The sequence below is a fragment of the Sparus aurata genome, chromosome 9 (genome assembly GCF_900880675.1).
Source record: "Sparus aurata chromosome 9, fSpaAur1.1, whole genome shotgun sequence".
In the NCBI taxonomy this organism is placed as follows: domain Eukaryota; kingdom Metazoa; phylum Chordata; class Actinopteri; order Spariformes; family Sparidae; genus Sparus; species Sparus aurata.
In genome coordinates, this window is record NC_044195.1 from 29,614,396 (window position 1) to 29,641,828 (window position 27,433).

General features: G+C 43.6%; 1 protein-coding gene across 3 annotated transcripts in view; it reads left to right on the top strand.

Moving 5' to 3' along the window:
• The window catches only part of tmeff2a (transmembrane protein with EGF-like and two follistatin-like domains 2a), a 124,440-nt gene that overhangs the window by 62,824 nt on the left and 34,183 nt on the right, over positions 1-27,433 (top strand). For all 3 annotated transcript variants that reach the window (XM_030428888.1, XM_030428889.1, XM_030428887.1), the window contains exon 4: positions 2,742-2,768. In XM_030428888.1, coding sequence (XP_030284748.1) covers positions 2,742-2,768 — 27 coding nt within the window. The remainder of the gene's footprint in view (positions 1-2,741; positions 2,769-27,433) is intronic.

Here is a 27,433-nt window from a genome sequence, read left to right on the forward strand (position 1 = left end):
CCGGGATGAGCTGTTAGCTCGGCAGCGGCGGTCCATGTTGAGTTCGCCTTATAACAAACAAATGCTTTCTTACATAACACTCGGCAAATAGAATAATAAAGGACGCCGATATCTCCATTACGCCGAGAGCAATAACTAAACATATGACTTACAAACAAATAAAACAATAGACACCAAAACATAAACGAGGATGAATCTGTATTCATATGCACACGCATACTGAACAGACACCTGTTTAAGTTGTAGACCTGTCTGTCTTAAAACTTTTTTTACCATATTATTCTTTATTCATTTATTTATTTGACAAACTGAAACATCTGTCCGACGTGTTTACAGCAGATGCTTATTTGCAACCTCTGTCCCGAAAGAGGGAAAATGAATGTCTGCATTTAAAACAATAAAGTTTACATTTAAGAACATTACATTTAAGAAGTGGACATGATTGCAGGTGTGTTGCTCAGTTAACCAGGATTCAGTCGCTCTTTTTTTTCTGCAAATTTCAAATGATCAGCGAGTTCCAGAGCGAAGGATGTTTGTAAAAAGTAAAATAAGCCGGCTATTTCATAAGTGTGGTCTTTGGATGTATGCGGCTGGGACTCCTCCTCCTCCTCCTCCTCCTCCTCGGCCCTGGTTTACAGTTGCGGCCACTTCCAGGAAAATAATAGTTTTCGATAAGGAATTTAGAAACAATGATGCTCCGAAACAAAGCTAGTAAACTTCATTGAGAAAGCATGCTCAGGATCAGCTGTGGTGTGACTGTGGATCAGTTTAGATCCACTCCTGACTCCCTCGCTGGATCCAATAAAGTAATCTCAGAACAAATGAGAATGGTCTCTCATTTGTCCACACGGGAGCCGATCACATTTCACAATCCCCCTTTTTTTCGGAGCAGTTAGCAGCACGGTAATAATCTGCCTTCAGCCCCTGATGCTAATGCTAACACACCACCTTCCCCATCAAGACTCAAGACCGAAGGCTCACTGATCCCCATAATAAATCAGTGGCCTTTAAAGAAACCTACAGTTTAGATTGCTGGGTTTATTTTGACACCACGCTGTCGGATAGTATCATCATTATGCCATTGTTCCGATTGTATATCGTATACGTCAGGACAAAATGTAAATAAACACAACAAAAGCACTTCCTGTGTTACCTGATCATAAAGCAGCTTTGTGTTATATGAGTATTAAAACCTGCAATCGACACAGAAGTGCACACTCACTCAGAAACTGGGCCTTGAAATAAGTCGTCAAGACTTCCATAAGGTCCTGGTGTCACAGCTACAGTATACAGTCACCACTCGCATCCCCACTCAGGCCTGTGAGAGCTAACCAATCAGAGCACACTGGGCTTTTCAAGAGGTAGCGGGCCTTAAAGAGACAGACGCTACGACTAAGAGTGTAAATAGAGGTTGCAGCAATCGACAGCTTAAGGAAAAAGAACAATTTTTAGTGTAAACATGTAAAGATAGAAGTATGAACCTGAAAAATGAGCATAATGTGGGATCTTTAATCAAGATACGGTGATTCTGTTGTGAGGTAAGAAGTCACGCTCTCGTTCTAGTTGAAATAATAAATAAAACAGTTGGGTTAAGGTTTAGTAAATGAGTAAGTGCACGAATGCAAGTCTTTCAAAACAGTTGACATGTAACTCTCAAGTGTTGGTTCATTAATAAACATGTATTCCATCCACAGACTTTACAAAACAATCTGCCACAACTGCACCATTAAAGGGACTGAATTATTCAATGACCCTTTTTATTTCGTTTGAAATCTGTCAAACAAATGAAAAAAAAAATATATAAAAATAAATCCCCCCCCCCCCCCCCCCCCCCCCAAATAATTTGAATTTCAAATTCGCCAGTAAAATAATTCTGCTTTTATAGTTGGACCCGGTCCCATCTCACTGATTGTGATCAGATTCTGAGTGGCTGCTCTGAGAGCTACCTTCCCCTGGCACGGCGGACCATCTGCTGCGCTGACCTCATGTTTTCACCCCCTCAGAAATGCTTTTTATTGAACCAAAGCTTATGCCATTAAAGTATCAGGACAGCTTGCCGGTCAGACTCGGCGTGTTTCAGGGCTGCGATGGACCCGGCCAGTTTGAGCGCTCCTCCTCCTATAAACCGTCTCACATGGGCATTCATATGGAGCTGAGCTATTATCCCCCTGCGGTCCTCTGAGGCCCTGCGTCTGCTCTCCGGCCCCGGGCATTTTAGCGGATCGCTTTCTGCTGCGGCTCGAGTTACACGCTGCCTGTTCCTTCTAAGTGCTCATCGCTATCCCTTTCACAGCCTTATTGTTAAACAATTCAGGGAGCTCGGTGTGTTTTTAGGGAGCTTTACACAGATGACACACAAAACACATCAAGGAGTGGAAACGGAGCGCCCTCCCGCAGACCCGCAGACCCGCCGCAGAAAAGGTCCACAGTCGGAGGTGTTATCTTTAATGTACTGCTGCAGAACGGGGCAGATACACGATGCTCGGAGCCTCGGGGCGTCCTCGCTGGGGTCTCCTCTCTGCTTTCTTTCCTCTCTCAGCTTCACTCTCTGCAACCGTCTTTAGAGAAATCTCGTCGCGGTCAAACACACCCACGAGCTCGCAAAGTGTCTCCTCGCACACAAAAGCAGATACTGACTTCGGCCCAGACGAACACTTACATATGCAGACACGCACGCTTATTCAGCTAATGTCTGTGGCGGTGCGAGCCTCTGGTTAATAACTGTTTGTTCTCCTCCGCAGATGCCGGCTCAGGATCAGGAGACGACGGTAAGATTACTGGCCTCCTCCTCCTCCTCCTCCTCCTCCTCCTTTCTCTGTTCTAACTCCACATGTGCTGCTTTCTAATGTGTTCCTCTGCACTCATTGTCTCCCTCCACTGAAAACTACATTCGAAATGAAGCCGCATACATACAGACGTCTGAGCTGTAAGCCGAGACAAGAGCAGTTTCTGCGAAGACAATTGCAGTAATTCGTGGCTCTCAACAATGCATGAGTCTTTGTAACTCATCGACTGGGCCGCACCAGAAAAAAAAAGGTTAGTTTCTGGGTGAAATCAGACTCAGAATGAGGAAGAGATCTGGTGCACCAAATCCCTGCTCAGTAAACCCAAGTTTATTGATCAGCACAAATGCTTTCCTGTCCAAAATAGAGTAAATAAATAAAAGCTAAACCCCTCTTGCCAGGACGGTACACTGTCAGCTAGCTAAAAAGATAATTAGCCTACTCATAACAGCTCTAGTTTCTCCTCCTTTGAGAAAACCTCGCTGACCAAATCAATGGAGCGATATGGACAAACAGTAAAACAGACATATAACAGACGGACAGGAAGCAATTCAGTCCAATTCAGAAACATCAGATGGCAAAGCTTCTGCGTCTTATCAGAGTCATAGTCTCGGTCAGAGCTGCTTTAAATCACCACCGCGCTGCATCCCGTGTAGCCGCACTGACCTCCGTCGGTCTCAGACGCCGTGTTCAGCCCCAGTTCGTCCACTCAGGCTGCCAAACCCAGCTGAGCCGAGCCCGGTCGCCTGTGGTAACTCCCTCTGTGATCTGAGGCCCACGTCCAGCCAACCTCCAGAGCCACTGGCTCCACAGCCAACCGAGCCATGAGCTTAAAAAGCTAACGGAAGCTAACTACAGCATTTTTTAAATTTTTGGAGCCATCTTTAAATTCTGGCCATAAGAGTTTTGTGCAACAGAATTACAGTTAATTTAGATTTCGAGTAAAAACTTAAGCAATTTAAATATGTACGTTTTCAAATCTTGAATCAAGTTTTCAGGTTTGGTGCAATTTAAAGTTGAACCCCCTGCGGATCAAGCCTTAATGATTATGTTTCTACTTTTGAATTTAAAGCTGCTATAATCTGTATTTCTGTGTTATTGATAGCTGACATGATTACCTGCATGTGAAAGATTTCCCTCGTGATGATGAATCCACAGGGAATTATTTAGCCGGTCTGCAGTTCCCTCTAAGATCTGTTTTAGCGTCTTTCAGCTCATTGTTTTGGTTTGATCGATGCAGCACAAGCACAAAAAGTTAGCTGGTGAACATATTGGAGAAGAGTGACTGTTGTTGCTGAGTCTTTATGAACATTGTTTTCTAATTGAACTGCCAGGCAACAAAAGAGCCACTTCTGCTTGCCAACACTTCGTTCTAGCCGTGCAAATTAAAGTTAAAACAGCTGAACTAAACCATTGTTTCTCTTACTTTATCTACATCAGTACACATTTCAGTGCCTTTATTACTTTTTTTTTATTTTTGGGGGGGGTCAAATTGACTTCTGTCTGTGCATGATAATTCAAGAAGAAGCAGGGAGTGTTTACTGAGAAAACAAAACATGTCAAAGTGGCCTTGATTGCATCATTTGAAATGATTGCCGCTGTAGCCGCTGCAGTGAACGATAGTGTAACTGGGACAGAAAATAGGGATAATAAAAAAACAAAAGGCTCGTGGTGCGTTTACTATCTCGAGCTACTCTCATGTCTCGGCGAGATAATTTTAATAGCATCCTGAAATTTCCGGCCCGAGAGGGAGAACATTATTCGGAGAATGGTCAGGAATCAGACAGTTCTCGCCACAACATTTAATTATTCCTCGTCTTAACTTTTTTTTAATTTGACTGAGGTTGTTTTTGTTGCACATCTGGAATCCACTGATTCAGAACGTGTCTTACGGTGTTTTATTTTGCAAAGACTGTGCAGACTGTCACAGGAACCTTGTACTCATCAACTTTCTCATTCAGGATCGTGCGAGTGAGTGTTACCCTGCTGAAAGGAAGGAGGGGTAACAGTGGCTGTTTTCCTCTGTGCGAGTGCGTGGACAACATTGCAATCAATAAAGACTGGAGCTGGGAACACGATTCGGGAGGCGGGTGATTAAGTGTGCGAGGGTTTATTGTGCGAAGATGGAGAGGAGCTTAGAGCTGCGAGTGACTTTTTGCGAATAACTTTTTGTGTGAGCAGCTAATCATGTAAAACCTCCAGATGATTAATAATGTCATCCAACTAAGACTCTTAATTTGTTGCTTAATTGACTAACAAGACTCGGCGTTAACGTCGGCGCAGACGGTCAGAAGCCGAGCTCATCCGTCAGATCGCGTTCGTACGCATGCATATATCGACTCCGGTCCGTCTCTATCCGTCCCCCTGTGGGTTTACCCGTGCAGCTCCTTCATTAACTCCCATGCATGGAGCCTCTCCAAGCATATATGAGGGAGAGATTGGAAAAGAGATTAGTTCCCCCCCCCCCCCAAAAAAAAAAAGACGGCAGACAGACGGATGAACGAGCGGAAATGAAACTGGTGCTAGGTCAACCAGAGAGAGGGAGAGCGAGAGGGGAAAGGAGAGTGTGGAAGGTGGAGGGAGGACGACGGGGGCGGGGGAGGCGGACAAAGAAATGGCCCGAGGAAAGTCACTAAATAGATAAGAGAACTGAGGAAACAGACGGCGAGCGATTCAGAGATGGAGGGAGAGAAGGAAGGGAGATAAGAGACGCGAGGACGGAGGATCTAAATGAAACATACATTTTCATATATGAACAGAGTATTCAGAACGTCGCGTTGAATTTGTTATGACTGGGATCGTGTGATGCAGACGAGCAACAAACACGACCTAAACTTGAATTGTATAATCACATGTGGATTATAAACTACTGGCATTAGCATTAGCAAAGTGTGTCTTCTTCATATTCTGTCAATTAAGGAACATTGAAACTGTAATTTCTGCCGCTATGGGGGTCAATCAAAGCAAAACTAAAGACGAGAATCGAGCTGACGTGATTCAGGAAGAAATGTTCACAGATGAGGTAATGTAATAAAGATTTAATCACATTATGTTGAGTCACATTCAGCGACTTTCCTCCGCACTTTTTAATGTGTCATCTGCAGTTTCCCTGAAGTTACAGCCACAGGTGACCAAATAAAATGCAAATTTAATGACTGATGTCCCCGGGGTTTAACATTTCTGGTTGTAATAATTGGTGCAATAATATTACATAGCATATATTTAAATCAAATATTGCAATCATTACCTCGGCCAGGGTCATTTTGTTTTCGCTCCTGTCTGTTTTTCGGTTGGTTTGTGATCAGGACTACACAAAAACTACTGAGCAGATTTCAGTGAAACTTGAATGGAGGGTTGGTCTTGCCCCAGAATGGACCCCATTAACTTTTTTTGCAGATCCGGATAAAGACAAAGATCCATGATTTTTTTTTTTTTGGGGGGGGGGGGGGGCAAAACATGGCCTTTTTCAACCAGGGCAGTTCAGGTGCCTACTAGAACAAAGTACAGCTTACGTCAGGGGATGGGGTTATTTTGACTTTATAAGGACCAACTAGAACGGCTTATGTCATCTTCATGTTACTATCACTGTCATTTTTAAAATCAGAGCTAGAGTCGCGTGTTCGGACTTGTCCATGGAAGAATGGTTCTTTAAAGGTTTGCAGCTTAAACCATCTCCAAACCAGCACTAGCACCAGCCCAGAACCAGCACTTGGTTCGCTTTGGGCCCAAAAGTGGTATATGAGGAGGGTTCGAGAGGTGACTTGTGGATCTTGGCAGAGATATACGCTCAACTGAGTGCCATTCTAGTTTGCACTCAAGTCTTATGTCGTCCTTGTCAAATGTTGTCTTCTAAATAACAAGCGACAGTTGCTAATGTTAACGACGCTGGTTAACCTTCGCCTCTGAGATGTAATACATGCACTATTTGTTTCCAAACAACTCTTGATTGTGTTGTTCGGATTGTTTTCGTGCTTTTAAGTTCTAGTCCTGGTCTAATTTTAGAGTTTGTTTTGAAATGTCAGGGAAATTAGTCACCAGGAACATCCCTACCACGGAGTAACGCCGCGTAAGCTGGTTCTCACTCCGTGCTGCGTCGTGCAGTGGATCGTGCTTCCCAGGAGTGTTTTTTTCTGGCTTTTTATTACAAGGCATCATCATCATCATCGCCTCTCTGCAATCGTAAAATAAGGAACAAAGCATTCACAGCGAGTCTATAAATACCCTGCGCCTTCCCAGGGAAAAGTCTGGAACCAAAAAAAATGCCCTGTAACAATAAATTAATACAATTCTCTCACAATAAACAAATAACCAAATTATCCCCACAGCCCTCTGAAAATTGTTCAAACAAACAGCAGCCACGTATAAAAGTAAAACTTGCGACCGTCCGCTGAACCCATCTCCCAGAATCCCCTGTCCAATCATCGCTCAGCAACCTGAACAAGGCGCGGCAGACGTTTTCAGAACCGCCATTTAAGGAAGCAAAAGCGTAAAGAGTGAACTAAACAGTGTGTTTGTCTGCCTTAACGTCACTTTCATACATTAGCAAACAGCGGGGTGAAGAAGCACAGCAGTCTACGCAGTAATACGCCGTCGTCCTCTGGCAGAAAGTGCGAAGCGTTTCCTCTGAATATCCCCATGAAAGCTCATTATGAGCGTTCACCTTCGGAGACCTCTGCGTGGTCTAAAGTAAGAAGCCCGAGAACTGTCCTTATTCTCAAGCTGTCAGATAAATGTGACGAATCGATCATTCGGGAGGAAAAGAGACAATTAAGAAAAAAATAGCTCGAGGGGGGCAGAGAGGGTATTTGTGTGGTAGACGAGGAGAGAGGTGCGAGAGGAGGGCAAGGGCAGGAGGAGGAGGAGGAGGAGGAGGAGGAGGAGGAGGAGAAACACAAACACACCCTGTAAAGATAGAATCATAGCAGAGGTCAGAATAGATGGAGAGATACAGTAGAAGAGACGGGAGAGGGAAGGAGGAGGGGGGGGGAGCCGGCGGAGGAAGACGAGAGCTGCTGGTGTTTTATGAGCAGGGAAGAAGGTTAAAGAAAGTGGTTGTAAAAAAAAAAAAAAGGCGAGTCCGACTCCCGTCGAGGAAACCGGCAGCGGAGCGCCGTCCTGCTAAAAATCAAATGTATTTTAATGGCCAATGATAAATCTGCACACATAAAGCGCCGGTCAGCCGGGTAGCTCTCACACTTCGTACGAGTGTGAATGTGTGTTTCCAGACCAGACAGCCGTGTGTGTGTGTGTGTGCATGTACGCCTGTTTAAGCGTCTGCCTCTTTTTTTTTTTTTTTTTTTGTCTTGCTGATCCGATAAGTGAGAGCACAAGTCAACTGTGCAGGGAGATGCCCTTAAGACATGATTCTGGTCACATGGCCCCGTTAGTCCGAATCAGACATTTGTCCAAATCAAATTGTAGAGTGGATAAATTGAATTGCGCTCACATGGTCACAGAGGGACAAAGGACAACAAAAAGCCTTAAAAGATTTCTGTCGGGGCTTCAGCGACTCCTGCATATGTTTAGCTCTGCGATGCTCATCGCAAAGAATCCTCACAGAGGAGATGAAGTCATAGATTTGTGAGATTTTATGGTGTGAAAGAAATCTTCCGTGGAGGGCAGTGAGGCTCTTTGATTCAGACTGGATGACTCAACAGCTGCTGGGTGGACTGCCATGAAATGTTGGACAGCCTTAAAATGTGTCAGAGCCGTGGACAGCTTCAAGGAAGTGATGTGGACGGAGAAAACTGCCTTTAACCGGAATATAACTCACCACTTTCTGAGGGACCGCTGTGAGTGGAGGATGTGGTGTTAGGAAGACGCTTGTCGGACACATGTTCTGTCCTGATAAGTAAACAGAGCGAGATGTAATCAGCTCCAGCATCTAATGACAATGATAACATCTGTACAGAGGCGCGGGCTGGTACCAGTTCACAGCCCGTCTCTGACATCAAACCCACACGTGAGCACACAACAGCAGCGACACCGGTACCGAAACCGGCCCACAGCAGGAGCAGACATGGTTTACTGACTGAACACTCTATAACAGTGATTACTGTGAGAGCACAGAGCTATTTAACACTTGTTTTAATAAGAAAATAGCAGCAGCAGCTTTAAAGACATGACTCAACTAACTAGTCAGCCTTGACTCACCGGGCACATCTCCTATGACCTTGCGTGTCTTCAGCACGACTCCAGAACCCACCGGGAGCTTCAGACGGAGAGCATCATGCCGCCTGATATTGTTGAGTTGCTCGGAGTGTGTTTATTTTATTTTATTTTATTTCAGCCGTGAGCAAATGTGCAATATGTTTTTTGTTGTTTTTGGTGTTGTCTTGTTGTTTTAACTGTGTTTACTGTCGTTATTTCCGACTTTGTTGTGCTATAAGATCCCTGGACCGCACAGGGTGTTTTATTTTGAAAATCAACCGGATGCTTTATGCGGTTCCTGTGTCTGACTTCCTGCCCGGCCTGATCTGCTCTTTGTAGCGTAAATCGAGCTTAACTAAGGAGTAACTCGAACTTTATCTGACTTCAGTCAACACGACGTCTGACTTGACCAGGAAAGAGAAATTGCTCTCGCAGTGGTTCATAATTGACGTACTTTTTTGCAAACCTCGAACTTTTCTCGTTTTCAGGGCAGCTCAGGGTTTTTTCCAGTCCTGAGCTGAATGTTTAACACTGCTGTAGTCTCTCAAACTTTTCTTTGAACGATTACACCTCAATATTTTATAATATGTCATCATTTCCTGTCTGTATTTACCACTGTTACTATCTCAGTTTTGCGCGTTACCGTGCTAATACTCACACATTAGCTCAAAGCACAGCTGAGACTGACGAGACACTCATCAAACCGGTCATTAGTCACAAGTACGAGGGTGCCGATGTTTTGACTCGCAGCAAGATTAAAAGGTAATTCATGGACGGTTGATGAGACTCAGGATAGTCAAAGTGATTAGGATTCATCCTGAGGGAACAATGACGGTCGGTACGAAACTCAAACGGCGGTTGAGATGTTTTAGTCTGGACCAACATCGCCTCAGAGCTGAGCAGCTAGCATGGCTAAAAAAAACATTACATGGAATCAAAATACCTCTGAAGATAAGACAGTCTGTTGAAATGTTACTTTTCCAAACCAGCAACTTAAATCATTCACTATCTTTTTCAGAATACGAAAATGTACTTTTAGGTCTGTGGCTTTTTCAATTCAATATTAAATATCTACTTTGTGGGGAGAGAAAAAGAAAAAAATCCCCTGTAGTAAAGCTGAATTAGTCCCGAACAGAGGAAGCCAGAACAGCAGTCAGGATCCATGAGGACACTCCTGCCTCCAGCCCCAAAGTCAAAGATTTAAACTCTGTCATGCTTCGTGGGCTGCCGGCATTTAACTGACCTAATTTCACTGCAGTTTTTTTTTTTTTTTTTTCGCAGGGTAACTCTTATCTAAATTAAGTGCTTTGTCAAGGTCAAAACAGTGTCCCGAAACTTAACAGAGCCATTTTTTCTGTTTGAATGGTGAAGAACGACTCCATTATGAGTCCTTAGCGGTCGGGGAGAGAGAGAGCGCCTGGACCGTCCGCAGCCTCGATACGAGCTTTTATCAGTCGTTCCTCTATGTGCTTCTCTCCACCTGATCTCCTTTGTGTCTCCCTCTTATTATCTGCTGAGCTTTGTTTAGCCTCTTTTACTTTAAAGAGTTTGATCACTGTTCAAGATAGATAACAACAATGGATTTGTGTATTTGTGCGCACGTTCACCACCTGTCTCCACTCTTTATTTCACATTTACTTCTCTGAGCGTTGACTAATGAAAAGATAAACACAGCACTCGGCTTAATTGAAATACAATAGCCTGATTGGGGTAATTAATCTAACGATCAGACCCACAACACTATGGATCTGCAAGCACTTCATTAATTTGAATTAGGGGCAAGGTTCCAATATGGTGCAATTATGAATTCAATTTTAATTGATCTCCTTTGGTCGGCATGCAGCGATGCACAAAAATGATTACATGAGGCAGCAGTCTGTGCTGTTTTTCCATCGACTCTCCAAATATTGTGCAGCAACGTATTCAATCAAAAGCCTGTTAGGGCTGATATTAGCCAACGTTGAGAATAATGATGACTAATCTGAACGATACTGTCCCTGCGTCAGTCCGCGGCGTGGAGGGAATAGACGCTGGAGCTCTTGACCGTGAGGTGACCTCGCTGTAGCCGCTCTGACTTTGGAAACAAAGTGAACAGGTCGGTGAATAACTGAGGGAAAATAGCCGGCTGACCTGCCGTTCCCCCCCGGTGGTTGCCTCCTTCGTCGATTCCCGCCTCCACAATGACGAGCTGCTGCCCCAGTCACACTGCTATTGCTATGGTAACCAAGTTAGAGGTTTAGGGAAGTGAGTAATCTAATCTTCCCACTTTGTGGCATAGCGATAAGGCTCGCCACCGCCAGCCCACCCAAGTGTATGTGTGTGCGAGTGTGAGTGATTCTGCGTGTCGTATTTGGTCATTCTATGCTGCATGTCTTACTCACACACACACACACGCTCACACACACAGACACACACACAGCCTATCTAGCCAATATGTTCCACCCTAATAGGCAGGTGAAAGCCGGAGGGGCAGATAGGCTTCCAGCCTTGTTGAAAAGTCTGAGCCGTACTCTAGCTGACGTTCCTCAACATTAAAGGGAAGCTCTGCTGCTTTTTAGTGCAGATGTTTGGTGAATCTTGAGTAAGAAAGCAGCAAACGCTTTCCGTAGAGTCAAGTGTTCAGCGCAACATTTGCAGATCAATATCCCCACAAAGAAACACCAAGAGGCTGCCCAGCTTCACAGGCAAGCGTTGCCAGATTTGGTTTCAGGCTTTCCAGCACAATGATTGTGCAAAATCTAACCCAAAATTAAAAAAAAAAAAAAAAAGAAAGACTCAAATATTATCAAATAGATTAACAGTACTAATGAATTCAGACAACAGCACCAACGAAGAAAAAGTAAAGGGACAGCACAAGCAAACAGAATAAATAGGTTTTATCAAACTTGGTGTAAAGCAACAGGCCTTGACATCAGCCTATGCAAGCACAATGGAAAATGGTAAAAGAAGTAGCATACGTAAGGTACGTTCGTAACTGATGTCACGGTAAGATAGTTGATTTTTCAGTTTCATCCCTGACTCGTAGGATCCTGACACTGAGTGACTGTAGGTGAGGTCGGCCACCGTCCCAAAACGTCGGTATTTGACGAGTCGGGAATGAGACTCAAAATTAACTATGTTACAAATATGACCATTAAACTAAACCACAATGTTTACTAAACCTAACCAAGTAGTTTTAGTGCCTGAACTTGAACAACGTGTGCTGGTTGTGGGGACGCTGGATGCAAGGATGACACACTGAACCAGTCACTTCTATGTTTAAAAAAAAAAAAAATGCTTTCATCGCTCCATAAGTCACTTTAGATAACAGCAGCGCTGCATGTTCAATTTATATTCAGACGGATGATTGTGAAACAAAGATAAAAGGTCTCGGACCTCGGCCCTGCAAACATGTTGTATACACAAACAGCTCCATTCCTCACAGAGCGCTGCCGATGAATACGAAGGTTGGCGAGGCTCATTGTAATGTACATCGAGATAGCCCCGACGTTAAAGCAGATCTGTCTCACGCTCTCACAGAGCATACGTTCCGGCGCTGTACATGAGAAAAGCTCGGGCGATAAGCCTTTATTTTGGCACGGGGATAATGTAGTAATGTAGACTGAGAGGGATAGGATCTGCAAATGAGATAGAAGCAAAGCCGTTATATCCCTTCATCCCCGCACGTTCGCTCCCTCTCACACTCTCTCCCTCCTTTTTCCATCTCTCACCTCTGCCGCTCTGGCTTTTCCTTCATCTCTCCACGGGAACGTATCCAATCATACCACTCTGAAATTATTATTAAAATTTCCTTTGCCAGTGTGTGTGTGTGTGTGTGTGTGTGTGTTGGGGTGGTGGTGGTGGTGGTGGTGCTGGCGGGCGGCGGTGGCGGTGGTGAGGATTCAGACGGTATCTGGCGTGAGATGGGGCCGGCGAGCGACAGCCGCCTTGTGTCAGAGCTATCAGAGGACGGTGGGTGAAAAGTGGGATGGAGGCTGATGAGAATAGCGGGGTCACCTTTGGGCCAGCCCTCGCTCTCTCGCCGGCGTCTGGGATTTTATTGTCATATATTTTTTTGTCATCCGGAAAATAATGGAACGGGGCTGAGGCGGAGAGCGGCAGGGGAGGGGAGGGGAGGACGATTGCGCCAAATCGAGGGGGGCCCACGCGAAAGGGAGGCGCGGACAGATATTGGGATGGAGAGATTGGGAGGATTGGATTTTTTTTTTCTGTAATGGCAGGATTTGACTGGGATTAAGAGAGGGAACAGGGGGAATCAGGTGGGCACTTCAGGAAGGAATCTGAGCCGTGTCGTGAGGGAGCGATTTCACAGGGAGGGGGGATTTGAAAAGGCTGCGGTTCAGAACTCGCCCCTGACTGTAAACTAGCTGGCGGTTTTGAAAATGTATATCCAACTTGAGAAAAAAAAAAGTGCACACATAGCAGCAGTTTCTCGTAATGTCACAACATACAGCGGATAATAGAAACAGCAGCGAATCCAAACATACTTTATATCAGCTGAGTGATATTCGGTTCTACTGAGCCCTCACCATCTGCTGTGTACGCTGTCTTACAGTGTCGCTGTCACGGCTGTAAAGACTGTACTCAGGGAAACAGATAGGATGTCCCAGATAAATGAAGGCTCATAATCCTTCATGCAGCAGCGGCGGAGACATCCGCTCGCCCTTTTGGCCCGTTCTCTGGTGATTCCAGGTCATGGCTTCTTCTGTAAGCCTGATCCCCCTCCCAAAAAAAAAAACACTTTCAATGGAGCAATCATGCTCGTCTCCGCTTCCTCTCTCTATTTCAGGATTTGAGAAATATTATTAACACTATTACTCATTATTTTAAACGTGCCCAATTTATTCATAACTTCACAGGTTTTCAGTCTCCATGGTGATATGCGTGTGAGGTTTTTTTTTTTTTTTTGTCCTCTTTCCTTTTTGAGATACTGGAATCTTTTTTACAGTTTTTTTCTTCCCCTGATCATTCTCCACGAGTTACAGTTTGGTCAAGTCCCAGATTTCTGTAATCACGCCAGCTGTCATTTCCCTCGTCAGCAACGAGCTGCCGCAGCTCATTAGAGGACGCGTGTGGCTGCGCGATGCTAGCAAAGCAATTTGAGCTACGAGCTCCCAGAGAGATGCCGGCCTCAATTCCTGGAAGGTAGGAATGAAGGAAGGAAGAAAGAAAGAAAGAAATCAAGAAAGAGAGGAAGGAAGGCAAGAAGGAAGGAAGGAAGGAAGAAAGAAAGAAATCAAGAAAGAGAGGAAAAAAAGGGAAGAAGGAAGGAGGAGGGAAGGAAGAAGGAAGGAGGAAGAAGAAGAAAGAAAGAAAGAAGGAATCAAGAAATCAAGAAAGAAAGAAATAAAGAAAGAGAGGAAAAAAGGAAGAAGAAGGAAGGAGGGAAGGAAGAAGGAAGGAGGGAGGGAAGAAAGAAAGAAAGAAAGAAAGAAAGGGAATAAGGATGTGGAGAAAGGGAGGAGGAATCAGAAATCAGAAAGAAGGAGAGGAAAGAAAAGAAAGAAAGAAGAGAGAGGAAAGAAGGAAGGAAGGAAGGAAGAAAGAAAGAAATCAAGAAAGAGAGAAAAAAAGGGAAAGAATGAAGGAAGTAGGAAGGAAGAAGGCAGGAAGAGTAATAAAATAAAGACAGAAAGAAGGATCAGAAAGAAAGGAAGAAATAGAAGAAGAAGGAGGAGGGAAGAAAGAAAGAAAGAAAGAAACAAAGGGAATTAGAAAGGATGGGGAAGAAAGGTAGAAGGAATCAAGAAATCATGAAAGGAAGGAGGAAGAAAAAAGAAAGAAAGAAAGGGAAAGACGGAATATTGCTTGGAGAAGAAGAATAATAAAGAAAAAAGAAAGAAAGAAAGAAAGAAAGAAGAAAGAAAGGGGAAAAGAAAGGGAAGAAGAGGATGGAGGTAAAGAAATAAAGAAAGAAGAAAGGAATAAAGAAGAAAGGAAGGAAGGATACTGAGGAGTCACATTATGGTCTCTCCTGTGGGTCATTGTTCCAGAGAGAAGAACATTTCCTCATTTGCGTGAAGATAATTGCAGCACTTATTATTCTGCTGATGCTCAGTTAAGCAGTAACCCAGAGCAGGTCATTTTATAAGGGACTTGGATTCACAGCTAAGGTGTAATACCTGCTGGACATGTTTGTTTGTTTGTTTGTTTGTTTACAGAAGTCATTACTGTTAATTATAGAAAGCTGTGATGGTAGAACAGATGATTACCGTCCTGCAGTAACAACAACCGGCTCCACTAGTCTGCAGATTTTAACAGTTAATGTGAGATATATCATTCAGCACCGCTGGCTTCTGGATAAACACAGAGGTACATATAATCCACCGTCACTTTAAAATGAAAAAGTATTACATAAACACAAAAACACTGTTATTTTTCCCCCATTCCCAATGCGTGAAATGACGATATCGGCCTTACTGTGTGCAGTGCATCACTAATGGTGGCAGGAGTTCAGCAACAAACTTTAAAAATCTAAAATGACATCAGTGAATTTGAGAATTATAAATCACCTTTAAGCATCTTTTTCTGCAACACGGTGGTCTCTGCAGAACATCCTCACTATCATCAACAGGTGGTCGTGCCTCCTTTGACGCTCGCTAACTCGTGGCAGCAGGAGCGAATGATATCTCCAGCACTTATCGCTCGCCTGACTGGGAATCAGCTTTAAAAGAGTTGGTCATCACATCTTTATTTGGGGTCTAAAGCTCCCGCTGTCTTCATCTTCTCCTTTTCTTTTCTGGCCTCCTGATTTATCTCCAGGTCTGTTGCAATTTTGACATTTTGACGTTACATTCAATAAAATAAACTCGTACCCTTATCAAAAAGCCTACATCTTACTAAATAAAATGTTTATATGTGTTGTTACAGTAAGTTGAGCCTGACCAGAGTATTGATCGGCTGACATTATGGGCTTCAGTATATCAGTGTTGACCTCTATGTTGTGCTATATGCATTGACATGAAAAGGTTGTTTTTTTTTTAATATAATAATGCAGAAAAAGATGCTCGGGTCATTTATAATGGTTAAATTCCACGTTTCCTGTTAAACTGTAAAATAGTCCGCCTCCTTTATATCTCGTTGTGTTTTTTATCACAGCAAAATGTGTACATCAATCGAAACATTCCCCCTTTCCCACCTTATGAGCCACAACAGTGTAACATGTGATTGGCGCATTTTGCAACCTAAAAAACACAGAAAACGGAACAATTTTGCCGGCCAGTTTTTCCTCCATGTACAGCATTTTTTTTTGTTCCTGTGCTTCTGTCTCTGCTATATTTCCCTCCTAACCTACATACAGTCTGAACCATCACGAAACCAAAGGCGGCAATTTGTGATTCTCCTCATCGACAAGTGCAAATGAGCTCCCCGCTCCCTCTCTGGAGGCCCCTCCACAGCGGTGGGCTCCATACGTAAACATCTGACGGCTGTTTGTTTGTGGGCTTCGACGCTCATCTTAGGGCTGGAGCTCAAAACCCCCTCGTGGCGCTTAAGTGGATGGGGGAGAAAACTAAAGGCTTTGTGTTTTGAAGGCAGAACATATAGGCTGTGCTTTGGGAACGGCCCGGCGTGGCTGCCAGTTTGTTTGCATTCAAGAAGCAGTTGATATTGAGGGGTTGAGACGGTGGAGCTCGCGGCGGAGGAACAGTCGAAGTGTTTGTTTACTCTCTCCACAGGAGAAAGCGATCGGATTAAAAGAGCTGAAGTGAAATCTAGTGGAGAAATTATTTATTTGTTCCAGAAAGAGATATTACAGTGTGTGAGGCTTTACTTTCTCCTCAACAAATCCCTAATAGTTGTCTTGAATGGTAAAAAAAAGAAAAAAAACGCCCTGGTGTCCGTGCCGGGTTTTACGTGACGTAGTTTTATCTGCGCTCAAATCTCAGATGAATACACGTCGGTGCGAGATGGCATCGTACCGTAGCTTGTTCGGAAGCTGGTCGAGGTCCAATTTACAGCACATAGAAGTGTGACGGAGACCTGAAACACTCTGAAAATACACCTCTCAGTCTGTCCGGACACACGCTGCGTCCAGCAGTTAAACCTCTGAAAGGAACAAGATTCGAATGGAGTTTTTTTTCAATGGGGGAGAAAAAGGGGGATGTAATTTGTTAATTATTCACAGCGAGGTGATTGTATGGAAATATAATTTCCTACGTAACGCGGTGGACTTGAAACATGCGCGAAGTCGACTGTTACAGCATTGATCTTTGCTCCGCTGGCCTCGGCTCTGATCGGCACCACAGCTCCTCTGAAACACTGTGACTGAAATCAAAACCTTTAATCAAAACTTCACAGTGATGTTCCGCTTTGTACCAAGAAGTATAGTGTGGTGGAAGTTTCTGATTCTATCTTAACTAATCTGGAACTATCTTAGTGCTTATCTATGAAGGAGTACGTTTACAGACTTATCAATCGGCTCGGTTACCGCTCACACTTGAACAGACACTGGCACCTGGAACAAAAAAATAATAATTTCAGTTTTAACCTGTTCTAGAGTCAAACATATCATGAGTCATATTTCCAGCATTAGTGCACATCACATGTCAGTCACTCTACATTTTATTTCAGTAGCTTCTTGCTGTCCTGCCTATAAATCTGTAAAATAAAATACTTTCTGAAGTGAACTGCTACATTTAGCTTTTCCTGCTCATCAAACTCGTCCTGTAAGAGCAAATAAAACAGAAAACACCAAGATGTATATGTGCTGCCCTCTCCTGGCGCACAACGTCTCCACTAGCTGGGGCTACACCTTCAACCGATCGGGAACTTTGAGTTTGCATTTTGACCTGTTGAGCTTGCCGTAGCGGCTCAGTGTTGCAGAGTTACAGAGTTAGTCATGTGAAGTTAGCAGCTATAAGTTAGTTTCCAAAGCATATGAAATATTGGATATTGGATTGAGTCAATGTGACTATCAGAGCTGAAAAGAGGTAAAAGATTGGCTGATTAACAAACAATCAGTTCCTTCTGATGAACACGCCTCTCCATGTTTGGCTCTGTTCTTCAGTTGTGTTACGTTTCCCCTCGAATTCCACGTACAACCTCAGATTCTCACTGATGAGGAGAGAGTAGAAAACAAGGACACGCAGCTGTGGGTGACAATCGTAGTCCAGGTGCTGATTGTAAGGCCACTAAAGCAATTAACACATTTTGTTAATCATTCTCACCGTGTTTGCAGTCGGATCGAGGCAAATCAACAAAGTGCTTCATGGACAACTTGAAGCTGAATTTTTAGTCATGCGAATGAAAATCATGAAGTAAATCCAAATGTTGAAAAAGATTTAAGAGGCAGCTAAAGATACATCCTCACTACAGGACCAGGTTTGTTCCCTGCTGCCGTAAAAATATCTGTATCAGTACCGACAGCTACTCTCTGAAGCGAGCCTGCCTCCTCAGCACACGGCCACTTTATATCTTACTGTTTCTGACTCACTCTTAAACACCAGGTGCTCCTTTGGATGCAGCTGCCGTTATGTTTATATGGTAATGTGTTTTAATGTGTCCTGTTTCTGACTCGGACACGTCGCTGCTGTAAGTGTCTCTCGTGCACATGCCAACGAGGACAAATCTCTCCCATTTGCATGCAAAAGGATTCTTTATTGGTTCGTTGCTGTCGTTCCGAACAATCGCCGTACCTGTAGGAGGCTCAGATAAAGACCTTGAGGCGTCTCTAAAATCCGCTGCTGCCACTTTACGGTTTTGCTTGTGGCTCAGACGAACACTTCTGTTGACTGTTGAAGGTCTTTCCCGCACAAGGACGGGGAGATTGTGTATTTCTATCTCTTTATACTAGAAATGAAGTCACTGTTTAGAGTTTACTGCCAGAACAATTGTACTGTTTCAGTTTTCATGTCGCTTCCAAACCGCAGCAAGCAGAGAGAAGCTCTAATAAACCGGCTGTGAACCACCTGATCAGCTCCAAACAGCAGGCGGACAGGTGAAGGTAGTCGTGGAGCGTTTAGCAGCTGACGAGGCAGATTTTTGTCTTGGGAGATTAAATTAAACAATAAAATGCTTTTAAAGAAATTAACTTTAAAACAATATTCAGATCCACAACCATTTTACGATGATTTTGATGAAGCTGTGTAGAGCGTGATTAATTAGTGAATGGTTTTAGCCTCCAGCTATTTTATTAATCCCGGACTAATTTGATTTAACAGTTTAAATATTTTTCAAGTATGAAAAAGATCATGTGATTCCAGCTCCTTGAAGGTAAACACAATCTCACTTCTATCTGAATACATTTGGATTGAGGACTAAACAACCTCGGGCTTTGGAAACACCGATTTTTCACCCTTTTCAGACATTTTATAGACCAAATAACAAGATTAATCAACGATTTAAAAAGTAATCACGGCTGGAGCCCAGATATTTGTGCTGTCAGACATCTTAGCCCATAATCACCGACTCATGGCTCTTCTTCGCCTTCCTCCGCCCTCTGATATGACTTCACTCATCCTCCCTCTCCTCCAGCTCCTCTCCTCTCGCCTTCTCTGGTCTGATCCCCAGTCCTCTATCCCCTGTTGCTCTGTCTTTAGCCCCAGCCAATCCGCTCTGGTGGTCTTGTGCACACAGGATTAGCCATTAGCCTCGTAGTTTTGCTCTTCCTCTTCCTTCCCCTGTGAGCGAACCCTGCCACCATCGGCAGCCGTCCGGCTGTCCACGGCTTCTCTCCAGAACTCGGCGGTGCGCGATTGGCCTCCGCAGGCTGGAGGCGAGATTAGACGTGGCATGGTGGGGCTCAGCGGGCAGCGAGTACACACCGGTGGAGTTGGTTCAGAGCAGTCACAGGCTGGAAGCTGACGTTTCCTGAGATTCTTCTGTCACTGATGCATAATGGAACAAGCAGGTGACGGGGACAGAAGGGGCACGGCTGTGCCAAGATCGCTAAAGTGTGTGTTTGCCCAAGGACACAGGGGTCAGTGGACAGGATTGTCAGGGGATTGTCTGCTCAGAGGAGGTGTGAACGCAGGATCAAGGTGCAAAGATTATTATACATCACAGTATACATCTAAAGTAATGTGGTGTGCTTATTTATGCTCTTAGACTTAAAGGATAGTTACAGATTTCTTCAGTTTACCAAATCAAATTGCCATGTATCTCACTGAAATGATACTTTGTAGGTTATTATGGTGGAAAAGTCTGTCAGGAAAGTGAAGTGTCATGTTGATCACTATCAATAATTTATGCTGTTTTATCATTTTTAAAGACTAGACAAAAAACATTAATTCGAACTCTTTATGTTGAATTAGACCTCTTTGTAAGACACAAAGGCATCACTGGGTCTTGTTTCTTGAGATGTAGCAGCAGATGTAGACGGTTGTGACTGACGACATGTCGTGCACTCCGATAGATGGAAACGGCTAAAGTAATAAAATAAGGTTGTTATGGTGCCGGTCAGGTCGTCTTACGATGATATGATTGGCTTTGTAAGCGAGCGAGGGAGGGCGCACACGTGGGATTTCTGTGTTGCGTGATTGGCTGTTCGTGTGTCACTCATTCCGTCGCGCGCTCCACAACCAAGGGAAGTGTTTTGGGCGTATCTGTTCTGTGTTCATACATGTGAAACTATCGAACATTTATCGAACTATCAATGATGTGTCTACGGTAAGTGTCCTCCTTTGTGTCTATCTTCATGGATCGTGTGTAGGTTTGTTTCAAAGTTACAGAACCAGCAATAAAAGTTCAACATCTCTATTTCTGTTTGCCTCACATCAACTTCACAAGCATTACTGCACAGTGTGAGGACCCTCAGCGTTTGTAGTGCAGTCACTCTCGGAAGGGATCCATCTCGGCTCGGTACGGACAAAAGCGAAACGATTACAGCGTCCAATTACTCTTTCAAAGTACAAATGACTTATGAGTCATTGAGGTGTGAAAAATCCAAACCGGCCTTTTTAAGACTCGCCGGCGGTTGTTATGAATTCAATTCACGTCTTGATGTAGAAAAGTTTAAAGAAAAAAATTGCACGGGCTGCAAACAGGAAATCCATTATAATGGAACAGTTGTTGCAAGACCTCTGAAGAGTTGTCGGTTTGAATCCATAAAATCCGCCCTGTGTGAAAAGTTGGCAGTCAGGAAGCTTAGTTTGGAAAGGATCATTTAAGTTCATCAGCTTAAGTCCCGAAGTTTGTTTGTCACAGGCTGCAACACTGAATGAACACACCGGTTACTGTTTGCTGTGCGGTGCTTCTCCGAGCGCTCGTTTCAGGGGATACGATAACGTCTCGTGGTCGAGGCTGTACCGTCATCACGTACATTCTGTCTTCTTCTTCTGCTCGTTGTTGGAGGCAGCTTCTGTTTCATGCCCGTCTCAAAGTAAACCACAATCCAAAGCGTCTTTCTACGCAGTTAAGTCACAATTAAACCTTTCTGTTTATGATCGCTTTTGTTTGCTGAACCTGTTGTTTTCCTTGCATGAGAGGTTCATCTCCGTCTACCTGACTTCTGAAACAACAGGATGTGGTTTGATGTTTTGTTCGTTAGCGAGGCTTTCTTTTTCAGCGGCGGTGCTATCCATGACTCAAAGTCTCTCTAATTGGCCACGCGCTGTTGAGTAATGTACATTTAAATACACCTAAAGCTGCCTTTGCTTCTCATTTTCACATATAATACATTTTCGAGTAAAAACGTCTGCAGTGACACTTCAGACACAGATATCTCTCCCTGCTCTCTGAAACCCTGGTGGAATGCATATTTTGGGGCTTTTTGCAGCAGTGAGACAAAGCAAATACCGCATACGATACAAGTGGTTGAAGTGCTTCTAAATTGCTCCAAGCAATAAGTAGCAAAACGAAAATGGAGCTTTTGAAACAACTGTCAAATACGGAGAGTCCATGTGAGCACAAAAGCTCACTTATTTTAAGTGTAGCGTCCTGCAGGATCGCTGCTTCACTTCTGGCTGCTTGTTCCTCCTTTCAATATGAAAAAGCAATATTTTAACGGATCAGTCCGATCTGCTTGAAATACGAACCCCAAAGTTAAGATTCAAGCCTGGACTGATGCCAGTTTAAAGTCAGAGCAAACTTCTCGCAACAACATAAATACGCCCGCAAGTAAAAAGAGGGTGGAAGAGTCACTTTTTAATTTGTTAATGAGCCGCTGTTTGAAAAGTTAGATTTTCTTAAAGTCAGCCAGGGTTGGTAGAGGCTTTGAAATACACACTACCACTGCCAAAGTGCCCCGGAGCTTTGCATTAAACGGCAATCTGCTTCAGGGCCACTGGCAACCTTGGACGGACATTTTTCATGCAGGATATTTATGTGTAGGAGGAGAACGGTTCTTTCATCAATTGATTCACAAAGTGGAAAATTGAAAGAGCGACTCTTCTTTCTTTCGCTGCCTTGACTTCTCATCACAGACCAGAGGCAAATGTACACAGTACACAAATATGTGCCTTTGTCTGCATGACCATGGACGCTGTACTTTATGATGTATTCTCATTGCTTTGTCGATAAAGATTCAGACTTTTGCTTATTTGCAAATGATTAAATTAACCTGCTAACCCCCATGAAAGCCTAACCAGCAGAGCCTCGCTATAATCTCTGCCGTATCATACACCAGAACATAATGATGACTCTCAGCCAGCCGCATTTTTGAGCCATGTAAGAACAATTTGCTCCTCGTAGCTATAGAGATTTACACAAAGCACACACATGCACTCATTCCCTCTCTTCCTCTTGTCGCCTCGTCCTCCTTCCCGTGGGACGGACGCACAGACAGACGGGTTTAAAGAGACATTTTTTCTGATGCTTTTAACATAACGTGGCTCGTGCTTTTGGGAAAAAGTTACGCGGGAAAAAAAAAAAACCTTGGCTCTGTAAAAGACTGCGCTGAAAAAAGTCTGACAGCTGTCATCTCTTCCGCGAGATAACACCGTGTCAAAGCCGCTGGCTGAGAGCGACACACCACTTGAGCTTATGGACAGAGTGACTTCCATTATATACCGCTGTGATGATGAGCTACTCAACAACTCAACAATGGCTGCTTGTGGTGCGGTAAGCACTTGAATAACTAAATGCAAACCCAAATTAGCTCTGAAAGATTGCTACTCGAAAGCCGCCGCGCTAGCCGTGTTTAGCGCTTGTAAGTACAGCAATTGGCGCAGTATATAATTACAGTGCTGGTCAAACGTAGCATTAGCTTACAGAAATAGTCATTAGTCATCAGCTGGCGTGTTTGTTTGCCATGTGGGCTCGCCACCTGCGAGGAGAGGACTCGTGGTCGGGTGTGCTGCCAGCTGAACCGTAGGACCTGGACAAGCGGCAAAGCAGGGATTTGCCGTGGTTGCAGTCGAGGTTGGATGCGTCCTTCAGCTTAACTTTGAGCCATAAACTTAGTCAGCAACATAAACGAGACGAGCGGGAAGAAAACAATCCCCATCAAGAGCAACATGGACAACAGCAAGGCTAATTAAAATGACATAAACTCTCAAGTTCAGCCTAGCTCCGAGGTTAGCTTGTGCTCCGCGTAGCCTTGAAACATGGTACTGGGCTTTTGTGTCTACTGATGTGAACATTTCCACACTTTTTTAAAACAGATAAAACAACACTTTGTTGGCATTCAAGTAGCCTAGCTACAGCCCCCAGGAGGTCTGCTAGCACAAAGGATTTACTTGGCATTTTTTTTTATTTGTTTTACTATTGAATGTAAAAAAAAATCGACACAACTCTCTGAGACGTCATTAGCTTACGATACGGCCTTGAAGCAGAGGGAAGTATCAAGCTCTCCTTTGGGAGACATGCAAGCGTATTTCCCCATGAATTTCAAATTTTGTTTTGTTTGCGGATGTATTGAGATACAATATGTTAATACGTGAACTGAAGAGGTGCTGGTAGGCTTTTCTTTTGTATTTAGCCTACTTTAGTCAGGGTTGCTTTTTCTCCCTTTTCAGTTTTTTGTGCTGTTGAGCCGGCTAATTGTCTCCCAGCCAAGGAAGCTGGAAGTCAGGCACATTAACCTCATTGTAACGGCCAGATAAGTAACAATTATATTATAAAAAACACATACAACAACTTGAAAATACCAACAAGATATAGATTTAAAGCAGCCGAAACAACTACACAGTCAACCACAGCGAGGAGATTACCATTGAGAGAAATCCTCCAGAGTCCCTAATCAAATCTCAGTTTTGTGAGTTCCTAATTATTTGTGCCTTCTTGTGAATACCACATATGTCATACATTAAGTTCTTTCTTTGCTTGCGTAACATTCATCGTGTCCCAGTGATGCACATTTTGCATATAGAGCTAGAGAAATGAGATGTGATGACAAGCGGTCGCTGCAGGCGCATGGCCAGGTGTGCACTCACGGACTGAGACCTGTCCAGTCATGATTGGATCCACCGAGGAGGGATCTTAAAGCCGGCAATCAACAGCCTCATTTTGCAGAGACATGAAGCTACAGCTGTTTCGTTGAGGAGACGGGCGAATATGACACGGATCTGTTTGTCTCTGCGAACACAGATTCCAATCTGCAGTTTATGAACTTGACTAATAAGCAGAGAATTGTAGACCAACATTAGGCTTCAAAGAAAGTCTTCATATCAAGTGGACATTTATTATTACGCTCTCTCTTTCTCGCTCGTCTCTCTCTCTCTTTTTTCGGTGCTGCAAATCTGCATCACCCACTTTTTTTTTTTTTTATCAAATGATGGATTTTTTATAATGCCTCGTTGTAGTCGGTGCCGCGGCGCCTCCCTCCCTCAACAACCCTGCTTCCCGCTTCCACGCTTCCTCAGCTCTAACTCTGTATAATGCGAAAGATATGAGAGGTAGCAATCCTCTCATCCAACTCTCAGCAAGAAGGCAAATACATTTTTCAAAATGTCAAACTATTGCTGTAAGTCACATTCACGATATACGAGAGCCGCATTTTTGACAAACATCCCGGTGATAGCGCTCGCACATGAAACACCGAGATCTAATTATCCGTGCTTGAAACACCTGTGTGGTTGTTTCTGGAACAACGTGGCCAGTAAAATCTTTGCTCAGCCAGTTTTTTGGGGTGTTGAAATTGGGTCATATTTCAAACATACAGCCACAGTATGATGAAGTACGCCTCAGTCCGTGTCCACTGGTTGCTCTACATTGCAGAACGGGTCAAGGTGGGCAACGAGCCACACGTGACTGGATATTTTTCCCCGCAGAAGGACCACTCGACAAATAAAAAGTGCACCGCAATTTTCCACTGGGGCGAATATAAAAAGGGATAGAGGCAGAGAGCGAGAGCATGCTTCTTGCTCCCTGCCAGCTCATTCCTGTGTATTCTCCATGTTGTGCTGGGGCTTTGAGAGTAAATATGCCAAGGTTAGAGAGGCCTGGCTGCTGGTGCGAACTGAGAGGGAAATTAATTGAATTTCCAACAAGCATGCTGATGTGAGATATGGATAGGAAATTCAAAATCCTCGTGAGCTGTGTGCATGTGAGGACGAATAATAGGATCACGGAAGGGAAGAACAGGTGTACAAAAAGAAAAACTTGGGCCGAATAATGGGGATCCATTGCATTTTGATGCTGTGGTGGCGGTGTCTGCCACAGTCATGTAAAATTATATTAGTTGAAATTAACCAGAAACAAAGGCATGAATGATTTAGTGTGCCTGATTAAAAAAAATCCTTCCCTGGGTTTAATAGACAGCCGGTGCTGTGGGCCAGAGCTGTGGCTTTGTCATAATGCATTAGTGAAATCAAACTTTAAATAGACGGGTGTCCTCTTTAGGGAAGAATAGCCTTGCTTTGAAAAGCATTGCTTTTTTCCCCGTGTTTTCTGAAGTCCAATGTGACTTGCTTTAGGCTAGTTAAGCATGTTTCCGGATTAAAAGAGGAATCTTGTTTGGGACACAACACAGAAAGGGACTGTTCAGAAAAAAGGGCCGTAGCGAATACGGAGGAAGAAACGGCACAAAAGCTGATTCCACAGTCTGTTGTTGGCGAAGCAGCGCACTGTGAAATGCTTTTAGCATAATACTGAGCCGGTCCAAACTCCAGATGTTCCGTACTTGCTTCATGCATTGTAGTTGTTACGGTAACTATTTGTGGGGATTTTTATTTATCTTGTAAAGGCACATGACTCGCTGAGGGACTGCATTAATACACAGACACAGATGCCTCTCTGATTAGTGAGTGATGGCTCGTCTGACATCTGATGGACTGCTATTCAAACTCGCACTGATTTGCACTTCACAGTGTGTGCATGTCCTCCGAAGTATAAATATACATTTCAACTTTGTCAAAACAAGTTTAATCTGCTGGGACTGGTGCTCCTACACTGTTGGGGCACCAACTGTAATGTGTCACAGCTCATCACAGGGCATCAAAAACAGAAAGAGTACAAGAATTCAGCATGTGTTGGTTAAAAGATGAAAATTTCCCTCCATTTAAATCATACTTCTGCTAATGTTTTCATCCATGCTTAGTTTTTAAATGGCTTTTGGATGAGACAAAGTTGAATACTGACACATTTTCCAATTATTACCAAGGGTGAGCTACAGTATAGCTCAAAGACACAGCGTCATGTTGGTATCAGTAACAAAACTTAAAGGACTGCATTGACTTCAGCTTGAACGATTGATATCAGTCACTCGTCATGCATTAACAAATTAGCTACGGCTGCAGGAGACGATGAGCTTAGCCTAGCATAAAGGCTGGACGTTAGCCTGGTTCTGACCAAAGACCAAAGGCATTTATAAGGTCTATACCAGGACAGTAAAAAATAACAAAAGGTTGAGTTTTACACTGAGTAATGAAGTGTAAGTGTTTCTTGGCATCTGTTGCTAAGCTACGCTACACACCTCCAGGTCCTAACCTCCATAGGTAATGCACTGACGTCATTTTTTTCATCTCCAATCAGCAAGAGAGAGAAAAAACATAACATATATCAAAAACATGTTCATATTTATGTCTGTACTGGCACAAGTATTGAACATTTAAAACTAGAAAGGCCTCTGCCAAGACCCAACAGTCCTCTTTAATTCAATTAAGCCTAATCCAATATTAAACTTGATATCCCCCCCGTATCACTATAAATTTTAAACCACCCATAACTCGTTCACCTTAATTTATTCTCACCAGGTCTCTAACAACCAACCACTGGGACAATGAAAAAGACCATCCTCTATGACGATATATTCAAATCTGCTTGATCCAGATTTATTTGGATCCTCGTCAAATTGTACACACTCGTAGACACCGGCGATCTAATGACGCCTGGTTTATTTCATCAAGATCTAATTCTTACTTCCTGAGAAATTAACAAAGATGTTGGATAAACGTTTCATCACAAAGTTCCAAAATCTTCCATCCAAATTTTGTGAAAATACACTCAGTGATTTTTGTGTAATCCTGCTGACAAACCAACTAACCAACAAACGGACACAGGTGAAAATATTACATTCTTGGCAGAGGTAACATTATCAAGGCCTAATAAATAAACTATTAAGATGCTAATTAAGATCCGTTGTACCTCAACATTTGGAATTAAATCTCCTAAATACCCATTCT